The 18570-nt window shown below is 40.4% G+C and overlaps 4 protein-coding genes across 4 annotated transcripts; 3 read left to right on the forward strand and 1 right to left on the reverse strand.

The window, feature by feature from the left end:
- Positions 1-3558: 3558 nt before the first annotated feature.
- Positions 3559-6863, forward strand: zgc:162816 (uncharacterized protein LOC571260 homolog). The gene is made up of 10 exons (XM_053329773.1): positions 3559-3626; positions 4277-4432; positions 4698-4827; positions 4966-5116; positions 5194-5374; positions 5542-5660; positions 5743-5869; positions 6112-6174; positions 6258-6363; positions 6466-6863. Exons 2-10 carry the CDS (start codon positions 4287-4289, stop codon positions 6553-6555), a joined length of 1113 nt encoding a protein of 370 aa, XP_053185748.1. The 5' UTR covers positions 3559-3626; positions 4277-4286; the 3' UTR covers positions 6556-6863.
- A 981-nt stretch (positions 6864-7844) lies between these two features.
- Positions 7845-12037, forward strand: orc2 (origin recognition complex, subunit 2). The gene is made up of 16 exons (XM_053329785.1): positions 7845-7857; positions 7997-8068; positions 8169-8330; positions 9167-9253; positions 9385-9474; positions 9564-9595; positions 9688-9745; positions 9874-10190; positions 10282-10391; positions 10477-10609; positions 10820-10916; positions 10998-11144; positions 11226-11397; positions 11482-11543; positions 11639-11757; positions 11852-12037. Exons 2-16 carry the CDS (start codon positions 7999-8001, stop codon positions 11933-11935), a joined length of 1740 nt encoding a protein of 579 aa, XP_053185760.1. The 5' UTR covers positions 7845-7857; positions 7997-7998; the 3' UTR covers positions 11936-12037.
- A 211-nt stretch (positions 12038-12248) lies between these two features.
- Positions 12249-14107, reverse strand: cfap410 (cilia and flagella associated protein 410). Its single transcript, XM_053329786.1, has 7 exons — positions 13914-14107; positions 13809-13827; positions 13621-13667; positions 13252-13481; positions 13017-13167; positions 12792-12891; positions 12249-12707 (listed from the first exon to the last, which is right to left on the reverse strand). Exons 1-7 carry the CDS (start codon positions 13988-13990, stop codon positions 12552-12554), a joined length of 780 nt encoding a protein of 259 aa, XP_053185761.1. The 5' UTR covers positions 13991-14107; the 3' UTR covers positions 12249-12551.
- Positions 14108-14506: 399 nt separating this feature from the next.
- Positions 14507-17281, forward strand: rpl37a (ribosomal protein L37a). Its single transcript, XM_053329746.1, has 4 exons — positions 14507-14563; positions 15373-15501; positions 15810-15892; positions 17119-17281. Exons 1-4 carry the CDS (start codon positions 14561-14563, stop codon positions 17180-17182), a joined length of 279 nt encoding a protein of 92 aa, XP_053185721.1. The 5' UTR covers positions 14507-14560; the 3' UTR covers positions 17183-17281.
- The last annotated feature ends 1289 nt before the right edge of the window (positions 17282-18570 follow it).

Genomic DNA, 18570 nt, shown 5'->3' on the forward strand with positions numbered 1-18570 from the left:
GGTACCTACCAGGAACTCAAAAAGGATGATCCCTAGGGCCCACCAGTCCACGGGCTTCCCATACCCCACCTCTTGTACGGTCTCTGGGGCCATATAATAAGGAGTGCCCACTGTCTGAAGGTATGAAACAGAACATGATTAGAACAACGATCCAGGTTTGAGCTCAAATAATCACAGAAGAGAAAAATCAAAGACTTACATCTTTGTCCGTGAACTCCTGGACGATCCTCATTTCTGGTGCTTGCTGAACATCCGGGGCTATGTTGAGTTGACCGATTTTTGAGAGGCCAAAATCGGTCACCTTGATGTGGCCGGTTGAAGTGATCAACATGCTACAACAGAGGAAAGCAGAAACATGTGTCATGTTAGATTACACATCAAACTCTAACTCTACATGTCAGATTGATGGGACAGATTGATGACTCACTTTGCAGGTTTCAGGTCCCTGTGAATGATCCCATAGCTGTGCAGGTATTCTACAGCCATGGTCGTCTCGGCTATGTACATCCTGCTCATCTTCAGGGAAAAACGCTCCCGTTCCTCCAGCAAGGAGGCACAATCCCCACCTAGAAGGACAGGAAGAGAGATGTTCTTAGTGTATATTGGGTGGGTAGCATGGATGGGCTCCATAGATAATAAAGGAAAGTCAATTTAAAGCTCATTTATGTGTTCTATCTCTGTCTAAACAAACAACCTACTTACCTGCTACATACTCCATGACAACACGGAGGTCTCTGTTTGTCTCAAATGCACAAAGCATTGAGACTAAGTATGGACTTTGGGTGTAGGAGAGAATGGCTCTCTCTGCCAACACCTGTACAATATCGTCCTCCGTAGTCAAGTTCCTCCAATTTATGACTTTCATGGCGAAAGCTTGACTGGTCTCTCTGTGGCGAACAAGGTTAACAGATCTGCACAAGAAGGAAAAGGAAACATTAGCAGCTTCTACTACTGAACATCAGCTCTGATTTAACAAGAAACTAAAAGATTCTTCAGTATGACATTTCTCTGTGTTTGGACTGAACTCTTTGTGGAGTCCAAACAGTCTGTTAGAATATAAAGAAGTCTTACTCACCCAAAGCTGCCACCGCTGAACCGCTTAATGGTAACGAAGTCACCCTCCTCTGGTTTTCTTGGTGGAGGGCAACACACTGAGCGGGTCTAAATCAAACACACAAAAGACACAAAATCTCTGTTATAAATGACTAAATGCAATAAAGCATGCACTATAAACAAAGGGATGAATGTGTTTCTTAAAATCAGTTTGGAAAAAAGAAACATGGTTGAAATTGAAACACCTACTTCATGAAGGACTTTCTCCAATTTCTTCTGGAGGTCGATGAAGAACTGAGGACAGATCAGTTTTTTCTGAATGGTGGTCTCGCAGTCCATAGACAGCTCCACCAGCTGCCTCTGAATGAATTTCAATGCGTATGACGCTTGGAGCAGGCCGCTATCGCTGAACTCTGTAACTGTGTTCATTTTCACTGAGACTGGACAAGGATGGAAGAAAGAATTCAAAATCAGGATCATTATTTCTGTTTTAAGCACCAGCAAAAAATGAAAGTCTGTAAAAGTTACATGAGACAATTTGATGCAAGCATGAAACCTTAAAAAGTCTGAAAATGTTTGAAGTTTAGGTTTTGATATTGAAGGTCTAAAAATGTCTTAAAGTGTCTGAAATTGTAGGAGTTAAGGTATTAAATTTGATTTGAGCGTAATTATATTTGTTCAGTTATTTACGTTATTTATCATTAATATCATTATTTTCTGATTATTTTACATAAAAAAAGAAAGAAAGAAATACTTACTATAATAGCTGCTGCTGAGGTCTAAGAATAGTTTTTCAACTCACTAAAGTTTGTCTTTTTAGCTTTGAACTCACTGCTACTGAAGACAAACCTGTCTGTCTTCTGTGGGTTCAATAACTGGAATGAAGAAGCTGAAATCTGCTTACTAAATGTTCCAAGATTCTATGATGTCATACATCGTACTGTGATGTCATAAAGTTAATTTACCAGCTCATTTGCATATTTTAGAACACTCATACTCACACACAAACACACACACACACACACACACACACACACACACACACACACAGAGTTACATTAATTTTCTGCAGACTTACCATAATCACTTCTTACCTAAACTTAACCTTTACATTAACTTGAACTATTGACCCAAAAATCAGCATTCTACCACTTGGAGACAAGACTTTTGTCCCCAAATGCACAAGTTGACCCCAATCAACTGGTCCAACCTTTCAATAAATGCCCCATACCGTATCAAGAATGGTTCCGCATCAAGAATACACAATTCATTCAAATTCTGTCAATAAATCTGTTAAAACGTATCTTGTTGGTGATGTGTTCCTTGCTCGTGAAATGCATCACACCACTGTATATGTAATATTTACTTTTTTCTTCAACCTGTATATTTCTCCATAAACTCTATTTATAATTATAATGACCCTGTTTACACACACAGCTGTGAGATCATGAGATCATGACTCTAAAATCATGTTTTAGAGACATATTTAAATAGAACTCTGTAACACAATATCAATAAATACAAACTAACTCCATAAACATAATAGATTTAAATCCACAAACATATTGTCTGAGTGTACTGCTGTCAGAGACAGAACAATGATCTGTGCTGCTGTGTGAGCATCTCCCGTCTCTCCCTCATACGCTGCACATACATGCGCACTTTGAGCACTCAAATTCAAATAAGTAGAGTCTGCCAGCCGCCAAAACCTGACAGGAGTGAAAATAGATATACTCAGGTTCTTCACAACCAAAACAACAACAACTCCAGCTTTGGATTCAAGTTCCAGCGCCATACACGAGCAAGGAACACATTACCAACGAGATACGTTTTAACAGATTTATTGACAGAATTTGTGATTCTTGATACGGTGTGGGGAGGCCCAGTCAGTGACGAACCCCTAGGAACCTGTGAGAGAGGAGAGAAGAACAGAAGACAGGGCGGAGGGGAGGGAAACTCGAAAGCAAGAGTGAACGAGGGAGAGATGTTAGGTCTGTTTATATAGGAGCCGGAAGGGGTGTAATTGGTGTGTGTTCTCGCTCCTGAAAATGCACTTATCAAGCTTCGATCATTGCTGCCACCGAAGCTGCACCTGTGTAATTGTGCAGCATTTGGAGTAGTCTACTCCATTCAGAGCTCACAGTTGTGTAATCTCTGCCATATAGCATTTATGTGAGCTGTATTTCAGTCATTTTAACATAAAGTAGGAATTACGGTAAAGAAAAAAGCCAGAAAATTTGATGATACTTGGTTAATAAGACCAATACATCTCTAAGACATTTTAATTATATTTATAATACTTGATTTTATTTTATTTTATTGTTCTGTGAAAATTATGAAATCCAGACATCATTTTATGGTAAGAAACAAACAGTAATCATTGCATACATTTGCAATAATAAAACTGTGGAGCAAATGCACAATTGATAAAAAACGAATAAAAATGATCTTTTACATAAAGACACATCCTGCTTCAGCTGAAGAACTCATCCGATCAGGAGGTTTGACCACTCAAGGACACCGTAGCAGTAACGTGACTCCAGCAGGAACAGCGAAGACTCACTGCTCCAGCGGTAAGTGTCCAACAGCGATCATAAACCAGCTGTGCACACTGTCTACTGATCATTTCTGTCAAATCAGGTCTTATAATAAAAGCGTCGCTAAAACACGTTGTCTTGGAAAGAGTGTCCATTCGGGACCCTTTTTGTAACCTACTGTAGGCTGTAGCTATGTCAGTCTAAAATGAGAGATTTCTGTAGTGTAGTTTGGTTATTTAGTATTAGAGTTACTGATTCCTTGGTAAATATTCACTGGAAAATTAAAACAAGGTAGGGAAAAACATCTTATTGATTTTTCCCCTCAAAGTTCAAAGGTTTCCACATTACACAACTTGAGGCTTTGCAAAGCTGCACAGAAACAGTGAAAGTATGTGCTGTGAGTTTCATATATGATCACTTTATTTGTATACTTTTTTTATACAAGAATATGCAGTGCTTTACAACAACAGATATGTCATGCACCAAATGCTTCATAGGAAAAGAACATAAAGCCAACACACACACACGCACACGCACACATGTATGTAGGCTTTCTTATTGTAAGAATAGTGTTACTTTTGGGCCACGATGTGTGTTAAAGCCAGTCATGCACAATGATTTAATTGCATGTGAAATATTTTGTGTGTGTGTGTGTGTGTGTGTGTGTGTGTGTGTGTGTACTCCAGTGCTGCCAGTATGGAAGGGGAGCCCATCTCTGCCCTGTTCACTCCTGCTCTGGTGGTGGATGTGGACAAAGTGAAGAGAAATGCCCAGAAGATGATTGAACGCTGTGAGAAGCTAGGAGTCCAGGTTCGCCCTCACATGAAGACCCACAAAACCCTGTATGAACACACACACACACACACACACACACACATATCAGATCATGGTCACTTTTAGGGACATTACATAAACTAACATTCATTTCCTAGAGACTTATCCAAACCTTAACCTTAATCACTGACCCAAAACTCCCCAATCAACTGGTCTTCATTGACTGATTGAGTCATACCACACACACACACACACACACACACACTACATTCATACAAGTCAGTCATATGTAAGGGATACTGATGAGGTATGTATGTTGCCGTTCATGTGTAGGGAGTGTGCTGACATAATGACGGGTGGATCACGGAGATGCATCGTGGTTTCCACACTGGCAGAGGCCTGTTTCTATGCCGACCACGGATTTGATGACATCCTCTATGCTTATTGTCTTCCCTTTGATAAGGTCCTCTCAGTTCACACTGCAGCCCCCAATTGCTCACCACACAATAATTCTATCCATGTTTTGATTATGTAATGCTGTACATCAAACGTGGATCGGACTATGTTGTGTGTGTGTGTGTGTGTGTGTGTGTGTGTATAGGTGGAGCGTTGTGCAGCCCTGTCAGAGCGGCTGGATCTCTTTCAAGTTTTATTGGATCATCCTGATGCTTTGGAGCAGCTCAAAAAGAGACCGCTGAGAGACGGTCGGCTGTGGCACGTCTGGATGAAACTCGACTGCGTCAACGGGAGAGGTAAACAGGCAGGGAAAGCAGACTACCAGCTGTTGAGATAAAGCACCTGCTGATCGTGCGTGTGCCCTTTGTCGTAGCTGGCGTCTTGCACTCTGAACCCCAGGCGCTCAGCTTGGCACAGGCCATCGCTAAGACGGCAGGGGTGGAACTGACGGGGGTGTACGCCCACTGTGGGAACACCTATAACTGCAGAGGAGTGGAGCAAATACAAGCTGTCGCCCAGGAAACCACCAGCTTTACTCTGCAGTTCATGGAAAAGTAAGACGAAAGTGACTCCATTTATACATTTAGGTGTTTTACCATATTATCACATTATTAGGAAGTTACCCGTAGCAACAGATGATAGCAATTCAATTACCTTTTAATATTTCTGAAACTTAATATTGATAGAATCATTTAACATATGAAGGTTTGTTTTGTGGCAGATTGAAGGCTGTTGGCATCACCTGCAAGTCCAGCATTGGCTCCACTCCATCCTGCAGTCACCCAGTCAAAGACATGGCGCTGCTCAGTGAAGTACATCCGGGAAACTACGTCTTCTACGGTGTGTGGTTGTGAATGTGTTTATACCAGTGTGCGTCTGTGTCTGGTCCAAGATTTTAAATGTACTTTTTGGTTGCTTCTAGACGTGCAGCAGTCTATGATTGGCTCATGCAGTCTGGAGGAGGTGGCTGTGCGGGTTTTGACAAGAGTCATTGGTCACTGTCCTCAAAGGAACCAGCTCCTGATTGACTGTGGGTGGAGTGGAATAAGGTATGATCTTCATCACTTCTCTATTTGCACAAAGGACTCTTCTACATATCAGTAATTCATAGTAATTCATATATACAGCATATACAAGTAAGTAACATTGGGGTAAGGATTTGTGATGCCAATGAATTGGAGCAGATACATTACCCACTTTTTTACTCACTATAGCATTAGTGACTGTTACACCTTTTAAATGTTTAAATGTTGTATTTAACTTTTGACCTGTTGCTGCTCTCCTCTCTCAGTTTGGATGGAGGTGGAAAACTTCCCACTGGATATGCTGTGATCGAAGGACATCCAAACCTCAAGTAATGATGTGTGATCTTGTCTCATTTCTCAATATCAAACTTTAGGGTAACTGAGGTTCTGATGTGAGATGTTTTTCCTCCAGGTTGGTGTCCATGACACAGGAACACGGGAGAGTGGAGCCTGTCTCAGGACAGCTGGATTACAGCAAATACCCTCTGGGCTCAATGCTCACACTGATCCCATACCATGTTAGTACTGTTCAGTGTGGAGTTAAGCTTTTTAGTCAGTTTTATTGTGTCAATTTTCCCTTTATCTCTCTCTTTCTCTCTCTCTGTGTTGTTGTTCTGCAGTCGTGCGCAACAGCAGTGATGCATCCCGTGTATTATGTGCACTCTGAGGGCCGTCTGCTGGGGAAGTGGACACCAACACGTGGATGGTGAACAGCTGTTCAACTGATCACACCACCCTGTTAGGATAGCCAGATGATCACTAAAATAAAGACTGGAAAGACTTATGTAAGCTGTAGTTGATTTTGTTAGTGGTTGACTATTCTCTGTTCATTTGGAGCAAATCATCAGTATCAGTAGTAGAGTATCATAACAAAGTGAAATTGTAGATTTATTCCAAAACTACGTATTAAATAGTACTTTTCTATTACTAGTACTTTTCAATATTAAATAGGAAAAGACATTTTTAAACAATAAAAACATTTAAGCTTTTGAATTTATAAATAAATGACATTTTAGGACTTTGTTGTTTCTTCATCATTTTATTAATGTCACCTTGCAGTATTTTGAAGTTTATCAGTATGTGAATATAAACAGGAGTCAATATGCATGGATATGATGCTAAAGGTAGTCTGTGCCCACTCGACAGTTAAACACAAGTGAATTATGAAGCAGGTGTGTATGTGTACAGTGCATCATTCTTTGAAGAGCATGGAGTATGTCAAGTTGACTAAAAGGAGACTGCATAAAAATGTTAAGCACATGCATGTCGCCTTTATATCTTGATTATAACATATCTCTTTCAGAAATGTGCTTTTTTTAAAATCGTTGTTTAGGGTTTTTTGTTTCATTTTTGATGGAAAGAACAGAAGACAGGAGCTTTGCTTACAGTGAATAGCCTACGACCTTCTGCTGACTAAACACTATTACTCTTGTCAATTTCCATTAATTTTCTCTTTATCAATAATTCATTTGCAGATGTATTTCATGCACATTTCTAAAATAGGTCTCATAACATTTTGTAATATGGTTAAATATAATTCCACTGTTAAAGGTTTTTTTATTGTTATTATTATTATTATTATTATTATTGCTGAAAATAACCACAAAACTTTTATTTCTGTGAACATTTCAACATCTCATAGAGGCATTACATCTTTAAATTGATGATGATTATTATTATTGTTATGACAAAAAAAGTTGACGTTCTTGAGAACAATGTCACAAAACGTACATTCATGACGTTGCACTTTCCCCAAAACTCATTAAAAGGGTGTATCATTATTAACAACAAAAATCGTGCTATAAATATGAAATGCATCTTGGGAAATGTTGTTTTTACTGAAGGGAGCGTCCTGATTGGCCACCGTGTGACCTCTCACTTGGTCACGTGGTTTAAAAACTTCAGGAGGATGGCGCGGAAAGTTGCCACACCGGTACACAGTGTCGCTCTCAGTCTATGATAGTCTGTTTGTTATTTTTCCATCATAAACTATCAGATATCGACACTATCAGGTAAGTTAAGACAGTGTAGATACATTATCCAACTATTTTTCTTTTCTTTTTTGTCTGTTAAGCATTCAGCCTTTAGGAGCCGTAGTGCAGGTCTGTGTGTGTGTGGTACTGACTCTATGTTACGTTCATGTCCCCTCAGTCATGAGCGTGCTGGAGGTGAAGTTTATCGGGGATGGAGATGTTGTGGAGCACATCGTGGACAAACAGGAGGGTAAGAACAACACGGTCACTTTACTTACGGTAAAGATGTTGTTAATGAGCAGCTGTGCCTTCTTCTATCGCACTGACTTTCTGCTTGTGTTTTAAAAAAGCTGTGCAGAGTAACACCGGCTCTGTTCAGAGGATGGTGGCCTTTAAGAGCCCAGCTGGACGACGACGAGGGGCCAGAGAGGACGCAGAGGGCTGTGATGATGAACATGGAGTCCTGGATGAGCAGAACTATGTCCAAGCTTTAGGGACATACCATACAGAAGGTAAACCAGGAAGAAGTTATATTGTGAATTATTACTTTTGCTCTAAGTCAATCAGTTCATTACAGATTTATAGTTTTCAGGTTGCAGTTCTCTTTGTGTTTGTATGGAAAAGCTGCATCGATTAATCGGTTGTCAGAAAAGTATTTGCAAGCTATTTTGATAATCGTATAATTCTTTAAGTAGGTTTTTGAAAAAAAAAAACACCTTCCCAAGTCTGATCAGTTTGTGGTTTTAATTCCCTTCTGTGGTGATAATAAACCAATGATCTTTTGGTTATGGAACACACTTAGACAAAACATTTTAATGAATAATTATGGGCTGTGGGAACTTTGAATTCAATAAACTTTATTTGTCCAAACATCTACAGAAAGTGGTAACTGTGTCGAAAGTGCACAGTTGGAGTCTGGATTTGATGTTTCTTAGTTTATTACCAGTTATTTTTTAGCAGGCGTAAACAACACTATCAAAGCACTTCTTGTTTTGGATATTTAAGCACTGATACCAGCAGAGGAGTGAAAACGTAAGGATGCTTTTAATAAAACAGTACCAGCTGCCAGTTTATTAGGTGCATGTAGCTAAAAAGTGTTTTTCATTCTGCAATAAATCCTACCTTCATGAAGGTTATAATTTGGGTTTTGTTGAAATGGTTTAAGAGAAGTGTTCAAGTTTATGGTCATTTTGGAAGCTAGAAGTTTGAGACTAAATTGAATTGTTCATCCCATGTATGTCTATTAAAGTAGAATGAGTACATTTGGAGTGCATTAACTGATGCAGCTCAAAATCTTCCTGGTACAGTTTTAATAAACCATGAGGCCATTGTTTTTTTTGTCTTACAGAAGATGAGGAGGGTTTGTCCAGAGTGGCAGGAGCCTCCATTTTCACCTTTCAGAAGAACAAACGTGCCCACAGCATGGCTCAGACTGGTGAGATCCTCATACACACTCTCCCTGACAAAAATCCTCACATTGTGCAGCATCAACTGTTTTGATCAGACGATTATTAACTTGTGTTCAGAAGATGTCACACACTTTCCCCTTTGTGTTGTCATACATAGCGAGTGAGTTAGCACGGACGCCTGGGAAAAGTGTGACCTTCAGCGCAGCCCCGATCGCTGAGCCCTCCACCCCAACCCGAACAGGCCGCAGTGAGTCACACATCCACCCTGCCTTTTTGTGTCAGTCCTATCCTGTAACCATCTGCATGCATCTAAGTGTACTGTGTCTCCCTGTCTAGACCAAAGAGGTGAAAGCAGGACACCACAAAGGGTGAGACTACAAGGATTTTGTTTGCTTGTCTCATATTCACTGACACACCTAACCTCCTGTGACAAAGTTAACGTACATTTCTTTTATGACAGAATAAAAAGGTGCGGTTTGTCTCTACGACACCTCACAGGCTCAGGAAAAGATTGACAAGTAAGTTTACGGTGTTATAATGAGAACATTTTATTTACTGTACCTGTACATTCTAAAACAAGTCAAATGGGTGAAATTAGACATTATCTACACATGAGCTATTACTTTAAGCCTTTTGATATTTTCAGCTCCAAACCTCCGGTCAGACAGCGACAGTGAGCTGTCACCCTCAGACTCTGGGGAAGAGGAGGAGGAGGATGAAGACGGGATGGAGGAAGAGCAGAAATTGAAAAAAGAGGACAAGGAGAACCTAAAGACTCCAAAAACACCTAGTAAAGGTTTATCTGCAGCTCTCTACAAGACTCCCGCCAAAAAGAGCAAGAACACCCCTGAATCCCTCGACCAGCCCACTTTGATTGAGGAGTACTTTGAGGCCCACAGCAGTTCAAAAGTCTTAACATCAGACCGCACCCTCGAGCGATTACACACCCCTAAACTCGACAGGGTCTGTATACAACAGCCAGCATACTCTGTGTATGCCGCTCTGCTGTGTTGTGTATATAAGTAGAGTACATCTTTATATTTTGTGTTTGCAGGAGACGCTGGTCCGGCTTTTAGAAGGAAAACTGCCCTGCTACTCGAAAGAGGTCCAGCAGCTCCACAACAGACACAGAAAGCACTTTAGCAAATGGATGTTACAGTTACAGTAAGTGGGGTTTGCACTTTTATTTAATGTGGTGTTTAAACATGAGTACAAGACAGACACGTGGTGTGTGTGTGTGTGTGCGTAGGTTGGGGTTCAGTGTGCTCGTCTACGGTTTGGGCAGCAAAAAAGCTCTGCTGGAGGACTTCCGTGCATCTCACTTGTCTGAAGAAATCCACATCGTGGTCAACGGATTTTTCCCTTCCATCACTCTGAAATCGGTCAGTATACACACACGAAGAAGAAAAAGCACTTAGAGTGAAAAATATGTGTTGTTTATTGGACAGCCTTTATCAAAAATAAAGCGTGAGAGTGGAAGGAAAGTCAAAATGACAAATATCCGCCAGCTGCTAGAAAACATTTAAAAGGGAAACAGTGGAGCAATGTTGATATAGTTGGATTTGTTTTCTTCCCTTTGTATTTAATTTCAGATCTTGAATGCTCTGACGTGTGAGGCTCTAGAGTACCAGGGAAGTTTCCGAACACCCTCTGACCAGATCCAATACATCTCTCAGACCCTTAAAGAAAGTGAGTCTGAGTCTTATTATTAAAACCTTGTTCCAAATCTTGGAGCTCTTTGTGTCTTATAGTTGAAGCTTTTCCTCACAGGTCCGGATCTCCATGTGTACCTGCTAATCCATAACATCGATGGAGCCATGCTGCGAGGAGAGAAGACCCAGAGTGCACTGGGGCAGCTTGCATCCCTGCCCAACCTACACTTGGTGGCTACTATTGACCACATCCAGGGTCCACTGGGTGAGTGTTTGGTAATGTGTGTGTACTTCAGTGTTTAAATGAATGAATTCTCATAGCTGAACATTTCCTGTATGCTCTCAGTGTGGGACCAGTTTAAGCAGAGTCAGTTTAACTGGTTGTGGTGGGAGTGTGTGACGTTCCAGCACTACTCGGAAGAGACGTCGTATGAAAACTCTCTCCTGGTGCAGCAGACTGGTGCTCTTGCTCTGTCCTCACTTACACACGTGCTCCGCAGCTTGACATCCAATGCAAGGTATCACTTATACCTTCTAATTATAATGTATTTTCAAAGTTATTAAAAGACTTGTTTTTCATGGGTGTGTGTCCTTTCTTTCAGAGGAATTTTCAAACTGCTGGTGAAATTTCAGCTGGAAAACAAAGACAATCCTTCATACGCAGGTGTGCACAAATTCAAAACTTCAAAATGCTAAGCAGATTTTTTTGTATTGCTCTGTGATTGTTATGTTTGAAGTCTCTCTTTGTGCAACGCACAGGATTGTCGTTCCAAGACTTCTACCAGCGTTGTCGAGAGGCGTTCTTGGTGAACTCTGACCTCACGCTGAGGACTCAGCTGACCGAGTTCAGAGACCACAAGCTCATACGGACACGCAAGGTTGGAGTCCTGTTTGATTTTTGTACCTCGTATTCAAAAGCATTACTCCCTGCAGATTGGAATCTAGCTTACATGTATGCCTCTGATTGTCCAGGGTGCAGATGGAGTGGAGTACCTGATTGTCCCTGTGGACTCAAACACACTGATTGACTTCCTGGAGAATGAGGAGGGTGACTGAGAAGAAAAAGGCCCTCTCCGACTTTTATCAACTAATGATCATGGACTGACTTTCCCAAGGAAACGGATACAGTACTTCTGTTGAATCAAGTCACATATATGAAGATCCAGTTACATCTGATTAACCTAAGGCACGAGCCCAGCATGCAGGCAATCCACAGTTTAATTTAATAGTTTGAATCAAATTATTGCTGAAATGTTTTGATTTGTCCTAAATGCCCCACTGTAGCACTGTTACGTTCACATCGTGTTTTGATGCAAACATGGTTTCTGCTTCTATCTGTGAAATAAAAATCAACACTTGAAAGTTAATGTATTGCAATTTTCTGTTTAATTACAGAAATAGATTTGCATTCAGCAAAAAACATACATTCTTTTGTTCTCACAAGGCAGGTAGGCATGCTGCTCTAAAAATAAAAATAAAGCAAAAGGTTTTATTCATGTGAAACCTGGACAGGGAAAATGGTCAGTGAAGTCAAATAAATATAACATGATATGCTTATTGCAATCTGAGGGTTGCAGGAGAAAAAGCGATGCAAGGATCGGGTTTGTGTAAGTTTGGTGGTTAAAAAAGGGGGAGTGTAGGATTTGGCCCTGAGTGCATGCTATGCAATGTTTTAGTGTTGGATGTCAGCGGTTTTCTGTGTGTGTAGTGTATCTTCAGAGTCCAGTGTGTAAGTCTGGAGTCTGTTCTGCGTGGCAGTGTGTACGACGAGAAGCTCCTCTTCATCCAAATCCCTCAGCAGCAGCAGCACTGCATCTAGAATGTGTGTCTGCAAATTAAAAAAAATGCAATCTTGATCATTCATAAGCCCTTTTTAGATTTAGAGGAACATTGCTTAGAAATTAAAATGTACCTTTTTCATAGACAGTCTGGTTTCTCTGGTGGACGGAGAAGAAAGAGAGGGGAACTTGTCTCTGGAAAGGGGTTTCATCCCCAGCTCTTCCCGGATTTTACTAGAAACAAAAATCATTGTTTATTATTATTATTATTATTATTATTATTATGTGTACATTTGTTTCGCAGCCAAAGCACTTTCAGTTTTTTTTGGTGAGTGTTTGCATCAATCTGCACGACTTACTTGGTCTCCTCCATGTTGTAGTTGAGCGGGTCATTCTCTGTCTCTGCATCTGGATGTCCGTTGGTAGACAGCTGGTTCTGGACAGTGCCTGGCGGTGTGGTGACCTCTTCACCCTCCATGACAGCCATTGCAATCTCATCCTCTGTCACTACTGCCCACACACACATACATAAAGAAATAAAACACTGCACACATTTGCTTCATTATAAGTGTGTAAATCACTTCTGAAGCTCACCTTGGTTGTCTAGCTTCTGGAGGCGAGGCAGGCAGCGCAGTACAGTGAGGCGGTACTGGCTTGGGTCACTTCCACAACAGGGGTTTTCAGCCAACCAGAGAACTCTGAGGCGCGTCAACGGTCGCAAATGAGAGAGCTCAGAGAGTGAGGGGATCATGTTCTTTCTCAGGTAGAGCTCACACAGGGACAGACAGCCGGCCAGAGGAGAGAGTGATGAGATGCTGTTGACACTACAGAAAGAGAGAGAGAGAGAGGGAGAGAGAGGAAAGGACATCACAGCCAGGCTCCTAAATGAGCCACTGCTAATGTACCAGTGTCATGTTGTCAGTGTTAACAATGACTTTGTGTGTGTCAGAGAAGTAGACCAACCTCAGTGTCAGCACCTCGATGTTGGGCATTTGAGAGAAGATAGAAATCTGAGAGTATAAAGGTAGAGTTCAAACATGATTGCATATATTCACACAACTTGATCTTAAATGATGGAAAAAGCTGAGTACATTTGGACAATATGAGGAGCTGACCAAACATGATATTCATCAGCTGTTTTGACTACTTACATCAGTCAGGTTGCATCCCCTGCAAAAAATTACAAAAAACTTGCAGTTACAGACCAACAAATTAAGTGGCGTGCTAAAATATGACTTAAAAACACTTTAACTCACCAGCAGTTCAGTTTCTTCACGCTATCCAAGTCGGAGGCCTTGGCCTTAGCGAGAACCAGTTTACGTGTCAGCTTCATAGCATATCATCTAAAGACGATGTCGACAAACAATATTTTCGATGCTCTTTATCGTCATAAAACACAGAGGCCGCATCTCAGCCAGCTAAGTGGACAAACATTTGAATGCGGCAGCAGGGATGTTGTTCCTGTCCACCACACTAACACGCATGCGCGTATCCAATGAAGCGTCCTTAGTTACACGTCAATATGATAATAATAATATGATATAATAATAATAATTTAATTTGTACTGCACATTTTCATTCACAATAAAACTCAAAGCAATAGATTATTGATAATATTGAACTGACAACATAAATAATAATGAGCTTAGAGTTAATATTATTAACATAGTATTACGTCATTTATATTTCCATTTTAATTTAAAAATGTGTTTTAGTTAAGCAGATGTAACAGAAACAAAGAGATAACATTTTTAATATAATTTTGATGTTATTTTCAGTTTGTAGTATCGGTGATATTATCAGGCTAAAAAACTCCAACTCCCACAATGCACCGTTGAAAAACGGGTAAGGCGCGCCTGCGCCCTACGCAATCCCTCTTTGGACCTACGTCTCCACTGAAACGATGGTGAGCCGAGAATGTCCCCTTCCTAATCCGTATCAATCTAACATTTTCTGTGCTAAAAATGATATAATCACACCTCTGAATGCTTTAATGTGTCCTTGTCTGTTAGACCGAAGCAGAATTTGGGTTGTTTTGTGATCGATTGAACAGCAAAAAACGATGTTTTCAAGTCATGTCATTACAGAAATGGCTGCCACAAGTGCTATGCTAGGCTGCTCACATTAGCTTGCCGGCTGTAGCTAAAACGGATATTTTAGCTTTAAATGAAAGCGAAGTGCCATGTCACATGGCCTAATAAGAGTTCATTTTCATCTATCGTGATCCAAAGTTGGGGAAATGGGTCGGCTAGGCGGCTAACTCAGCAAGAGGAAGCCAGCGTAGGGCACATCATTGCCGACCAGAGCTCGTTCACCCTGAGTACATTTTAAGGCAGCTTAACGATTCAAGTACTTGCAGTAATGTGACACAATATATTAGACTAATTGTAACTGCCTCAGTCATAAGGTTTGACCTCTACATGTTGCTTTGGGCTCAGTTAATAGACATATAGTATAGTGTAAATCACAATCATCCTTATTGGCCAAGCATGTTTTCACATGCTAGGAATTTGACTCCAGTTTAGTTTCTCTCAAAGTACTTCAGCACACTAATGTAACAAACTTAAGGAATATACACTGGGACTGACTATAAACAGGACACAAATGGTGCAAAGAAGTCAGGAGTGTAAAGAGTACTGAACAACTTGCTACTTTTATGTTAAACCTGCTTTAATGTTGGACACTGAATCATTGCGTTGTTTATTTTTTCCTCAGGCCAAACGCACCAAGAAGGTGGGGATCGTCGGTAAATACGGCACGCGTTATGGCGCGTCGCTGAGGAAGATGGTCAAGAAAATTGAAATCTCCCAGCATGCTAAGTACACCTGCTCATTCTGTGGCAAGGTAAGGACAGCCATGGGAATCATCTAAAGGCTTTACTGTAATGCATGATACATTCAAAACATTGTCGGTTAATTGTTCAAATTGGATTGATGGCCTGAAGCAGATTGCATAGACTTGAATGAATAAATCAGACTGGAAGAGTGAAAATAAGAACATATTGAGTGTTACTGTTTATAAAACATTAGATGGCACATATAAAATTGACTTGACAGACAATAATGTACACTTAAACATAGATTAAGGTGTAACGTCTAGTTAAAATGGTCTTTTTTTGTAACTGCTTTTAATGCGCTACTTTACATTTCCAGACCAAGATGAAGAGGAGGGCTGTGGGTATCTGGCACTGTGGGTCCTGCATGAAGACCGTGGCTGGAGGAGCCTGGACTTACAAGTAGGTTTCTTTATGCTTTCTGTCATTCTGCTGTCCAACCAAAATCCTGGATTTGACTTCAGTGTTGTGTAGTTCAAGACATTTTATGTGTTATTTGAGTGTAAATACTCTATACTACTCAGGTGTTTAAAAGCAATGTATCCACCGAGCAGATGCAGTGTTTCTCACCTGCAGAGCTGGATGTTATGCTTTGACGTTAACAATTTTAGTCAAATTTAAGGAATCCTAAGACAAAAATGTCATTGATGTACAATAATAGTGAAATGTACCTTTTACAGTTTCCCACAGAGTTAACAAATCTTGAAATTGCTAATTTTGCTGTACCAGCAGGCTAAGATTCAAAGAGAGCAAAGCTTCAAATGAAATGCGACTTTCCTCAACAGCTGCTGTATTTTTCAGTCTTTAAATCAAAATGTATAGTAATGACAGTCAGAGGGAATGGTGCAAGTCAGATGTAGGAAGGGTTCATGTTTTTGGCAATGGATACAAGATGGACTTGCGGTTCATAATTTAAAAAATATAAGCCAAGCTACTATCATGCCTGTATTCAACATTAGTTCATAAAAAAAATATCCACAGTGCCTTCAAATGAAGCATTTGTGATTGCTGACAGCCAACTGTTAACAAAGGTGTTACACAGGTTTTGTAGGTTTAAGGCTGTGACTGATTAAGACGGCTTGGGTGGAAAACACAGTCAGCCAAATCTTAACATTGTACCCTCTTGAGCGGGGTGCAAAACTGGCACCAACCATCAGATAAATGCTGGTAAAATACGCAAGCAGCTGGTAGACTCGCTTCACTATCTCCATCAGTGTCTTCACAGGATGTGTTCAGGAGCACTGTTGAGTTTAGGTGACTTGTGTTCTGGCAGAGCCCAACACGCAATCACTGTTGTTACACATGTAAAACATCATGTTTAGACGAGCATGTATTGATACACTTAAATAACATATATGAGAAATGTGAGCACCTGTACAGAATATTTGCTTTAGATTTACTTTCATGGAGACATTTATCAACAGAAAAATCTTAATACTGAATCTACCTGCATGCCTGTACATGGAGCAACACCGAAATATTTCTAAACAAATAGGTTTTAGCTTGATCAAATTAGACATGCTCATGTTTAACCAAAACTGTCATGTGGTGGGAGGGAAACTTCTGGCTGTGGAAGTTGTTTTTTTCAGTAAAATGCAATTAATTCATGTGTTTGCTTTCCTTCACAGCACAACTTCTGCCGTCACAGTAAAGTCTGCGATCAGGAGGCTGAAGGAGCTGAAGGACCAGTAAACCAGTGGGATGATCACTGGTGGATTTGGGACTTTTTCTATAATTTAACCAACCTGGACATGGCCTCAACATCCACAAATAAAACTGTCTGGAGCGGAAGTTCTTTGTGTCTTTGTACATCTGTTTTATCGTGAAATCAAAACTCAAGGGCTGCAGTTACAAGGAGATGGTTCACTAACCCAATGTGGGTGAGAAAGCTCAGGCTGCTTATAAAGTTGTACCATCACAGGCAGTACAGCTGTCCTAGTACGTATGCAGTGGTGCCAAAGCAAACTGGTTTGGTTACATTTTTATTTTAGTACACAGCTACACCGTTCTTTCACTTCATTAGAAAAATAACCTACAGATTAATGTGAGTTCACATTCTGATAATGAGTTGAAGGTATGCTGTATTTTCTTCTATGGACAGTGAAGAGAAAACCTTTGTTTCAAATGGCTTGCTCCATGGTGCAGTCTACTCTGGTTCCCTGGCTGATGAAAGCAACGCAGCATGTGTTTGAAATGAGGAATGGTCTTTAGAAATGGTAAAATGTAGACTTTCCAGACATGAGTGTAACATCAGTAGTACCTGCAGTCCTGCCAGTTTCATGTTCTGTTATCACTTATGGAATTGCACTTACAGAACAGTCTAAGAACACCTTCATATGTGGTGGTGAAAATCTTATTGAGGGATCAAACAATGTGTCTAAACAACAGAACTGTAGCAGCAATCTTTTCTCCATGCACTTTACCACCACTGTTAAGCAGTCCTCTTGGCTTCTAAGCTTGACACAATAATCTTCGGAGGCAGTAACTTCTGTTCATGAAAAAACTTAACTGAAAAAGTAAAATAAAGTTACAAGATTCTTCTATGGTATGGTCAAAACTGTAGCTCCGTGGGCTGCTTAACCTGATCTTTTTATGATGTCATCACTGGTATACTTAAAGGAGCATTACAAAATGTTTAAAGGAAAACTACTGAAACTTAAGTGTCAATATAGCTTCTACAAGAACAAACCAGTGTTTTTATTGAGCTAGTCAAGTGTATCACTTTATTACAGTGTTGATCCTGGTCCCAGGCTATAATGTTTACTACACTAGGGTAATTTAATAATTCTGTCATCTAGACAACAGAAATGTAGACATTGCCCACCAAAAGTACCATATGTACATGCAATTCATGTGGATCTTTGTGTGTCTTGTAGCTGTTACAGGTGAGGCCAGGGGCAGGAGGGGTCGCCAACACGCCATGTAAACAAACCCACACCCTCAAAGTGATGGTTGGACATTTTGGCTCAGTTACTAAATAAATGAGGTCATATATCAGTTCATATTAAAGAAAGTCAAATACTCATCATACCACAGATTAATACAAACAACAAGGTTTCTGTGTATGGTTTATAATCTCT

Source organism: Scomber japonicus, chromosome 12 (genome assembly GCF_027409825.1).
Source record: "Scomber japonicus isolate fScoJap1 chromosome 12, fScoJap1.pri, whole genome shotgun sequence".
In the NCBI taxonomy this organism is placed as follows: domain Eukaryota; kingdom Metazoa; phylum Chordata; class Actinopteri; order Scombriformes; family Scombridae; genus Scomber; species Scomber japonicus.

Coding starts and splice junctions, on each gene's coding strand:
- zgc:162816 (XM_053329773.1), top strand. CDS start 4,287: ATGGAAGGGGAGCCCATCTCTGCCCTGTTCACTCCTGCTCTGGTGGTG. Junction 5,375..5,541: donor ACTCTGCAGTTCATGGAAAA/GTAAGACGAAAG, acceptor GTTTTGTGGCAG/ATTGAAGGCTGTTGGCATCA. Junction 5,661..5,742: donor GGGAAACTACGTCTTCTACG/GTGTGTGGTTGT, acceptor GGTTGCTTCTAG/ACGTGCAGCAGTCTATGATT.
- orc2 (XM_053329785.1), top strand. CDS start 7,999: ATGAGCGTGCTGGAGGTGAAGTTTATCGGGGATGGAGATGTTGTGGAG. Junction 9,596..9,687: donor AAAGCAGGACACCACAAAGG/GTGAGACTACAA, acceptor CTTTTATGACAG/AATAAAAAGGTGCGGTTTGT. Junction 10,392..10,476: donor AAATGGATGTTACAGTTACA/GTAAGTGGGGTT, acceptor GTGTGTGCGTAG/GTTGGGGTTCAGTGTGCTCG.
- cfap410 (XM_053329786.1), bottom strand. CDS start 13,990: ATGAAGCTGACACGTAAACTGGTTCTCGCTAAGGCCAAGGCCTCCGAC. Junction 13,482..13,620: donor ATCGAGGTGCTGACACTGAG/GTTGGTCTACTT, acceptor CTCTTTCTGTAG/TGTCAACAGCATCTCATCAC. Junction 12,708..12,791: donor CCAGACTGTCTATGAAAAAG/GTACATTTTAAT, acceptor TTTAATTTGCAG/ACACACATTCTAGATGCAGT.
- rpl37a (XM_053329746.1), top strand. Junction 15,502..15,809: donor CCTGCTCATTCTGTGGCAAG/GTAAGGACAGCC, acceptor TTACATTTCCAG/ACCAAGATGAAGAGGAGGGC. Junction 15,893..17,118: donor GGAGGAGCCTGGACTTACAA/GTAGGTTTCTTT, acceptor TTTCCTTCACAG/CACAACTTCTGCCGTCACAG.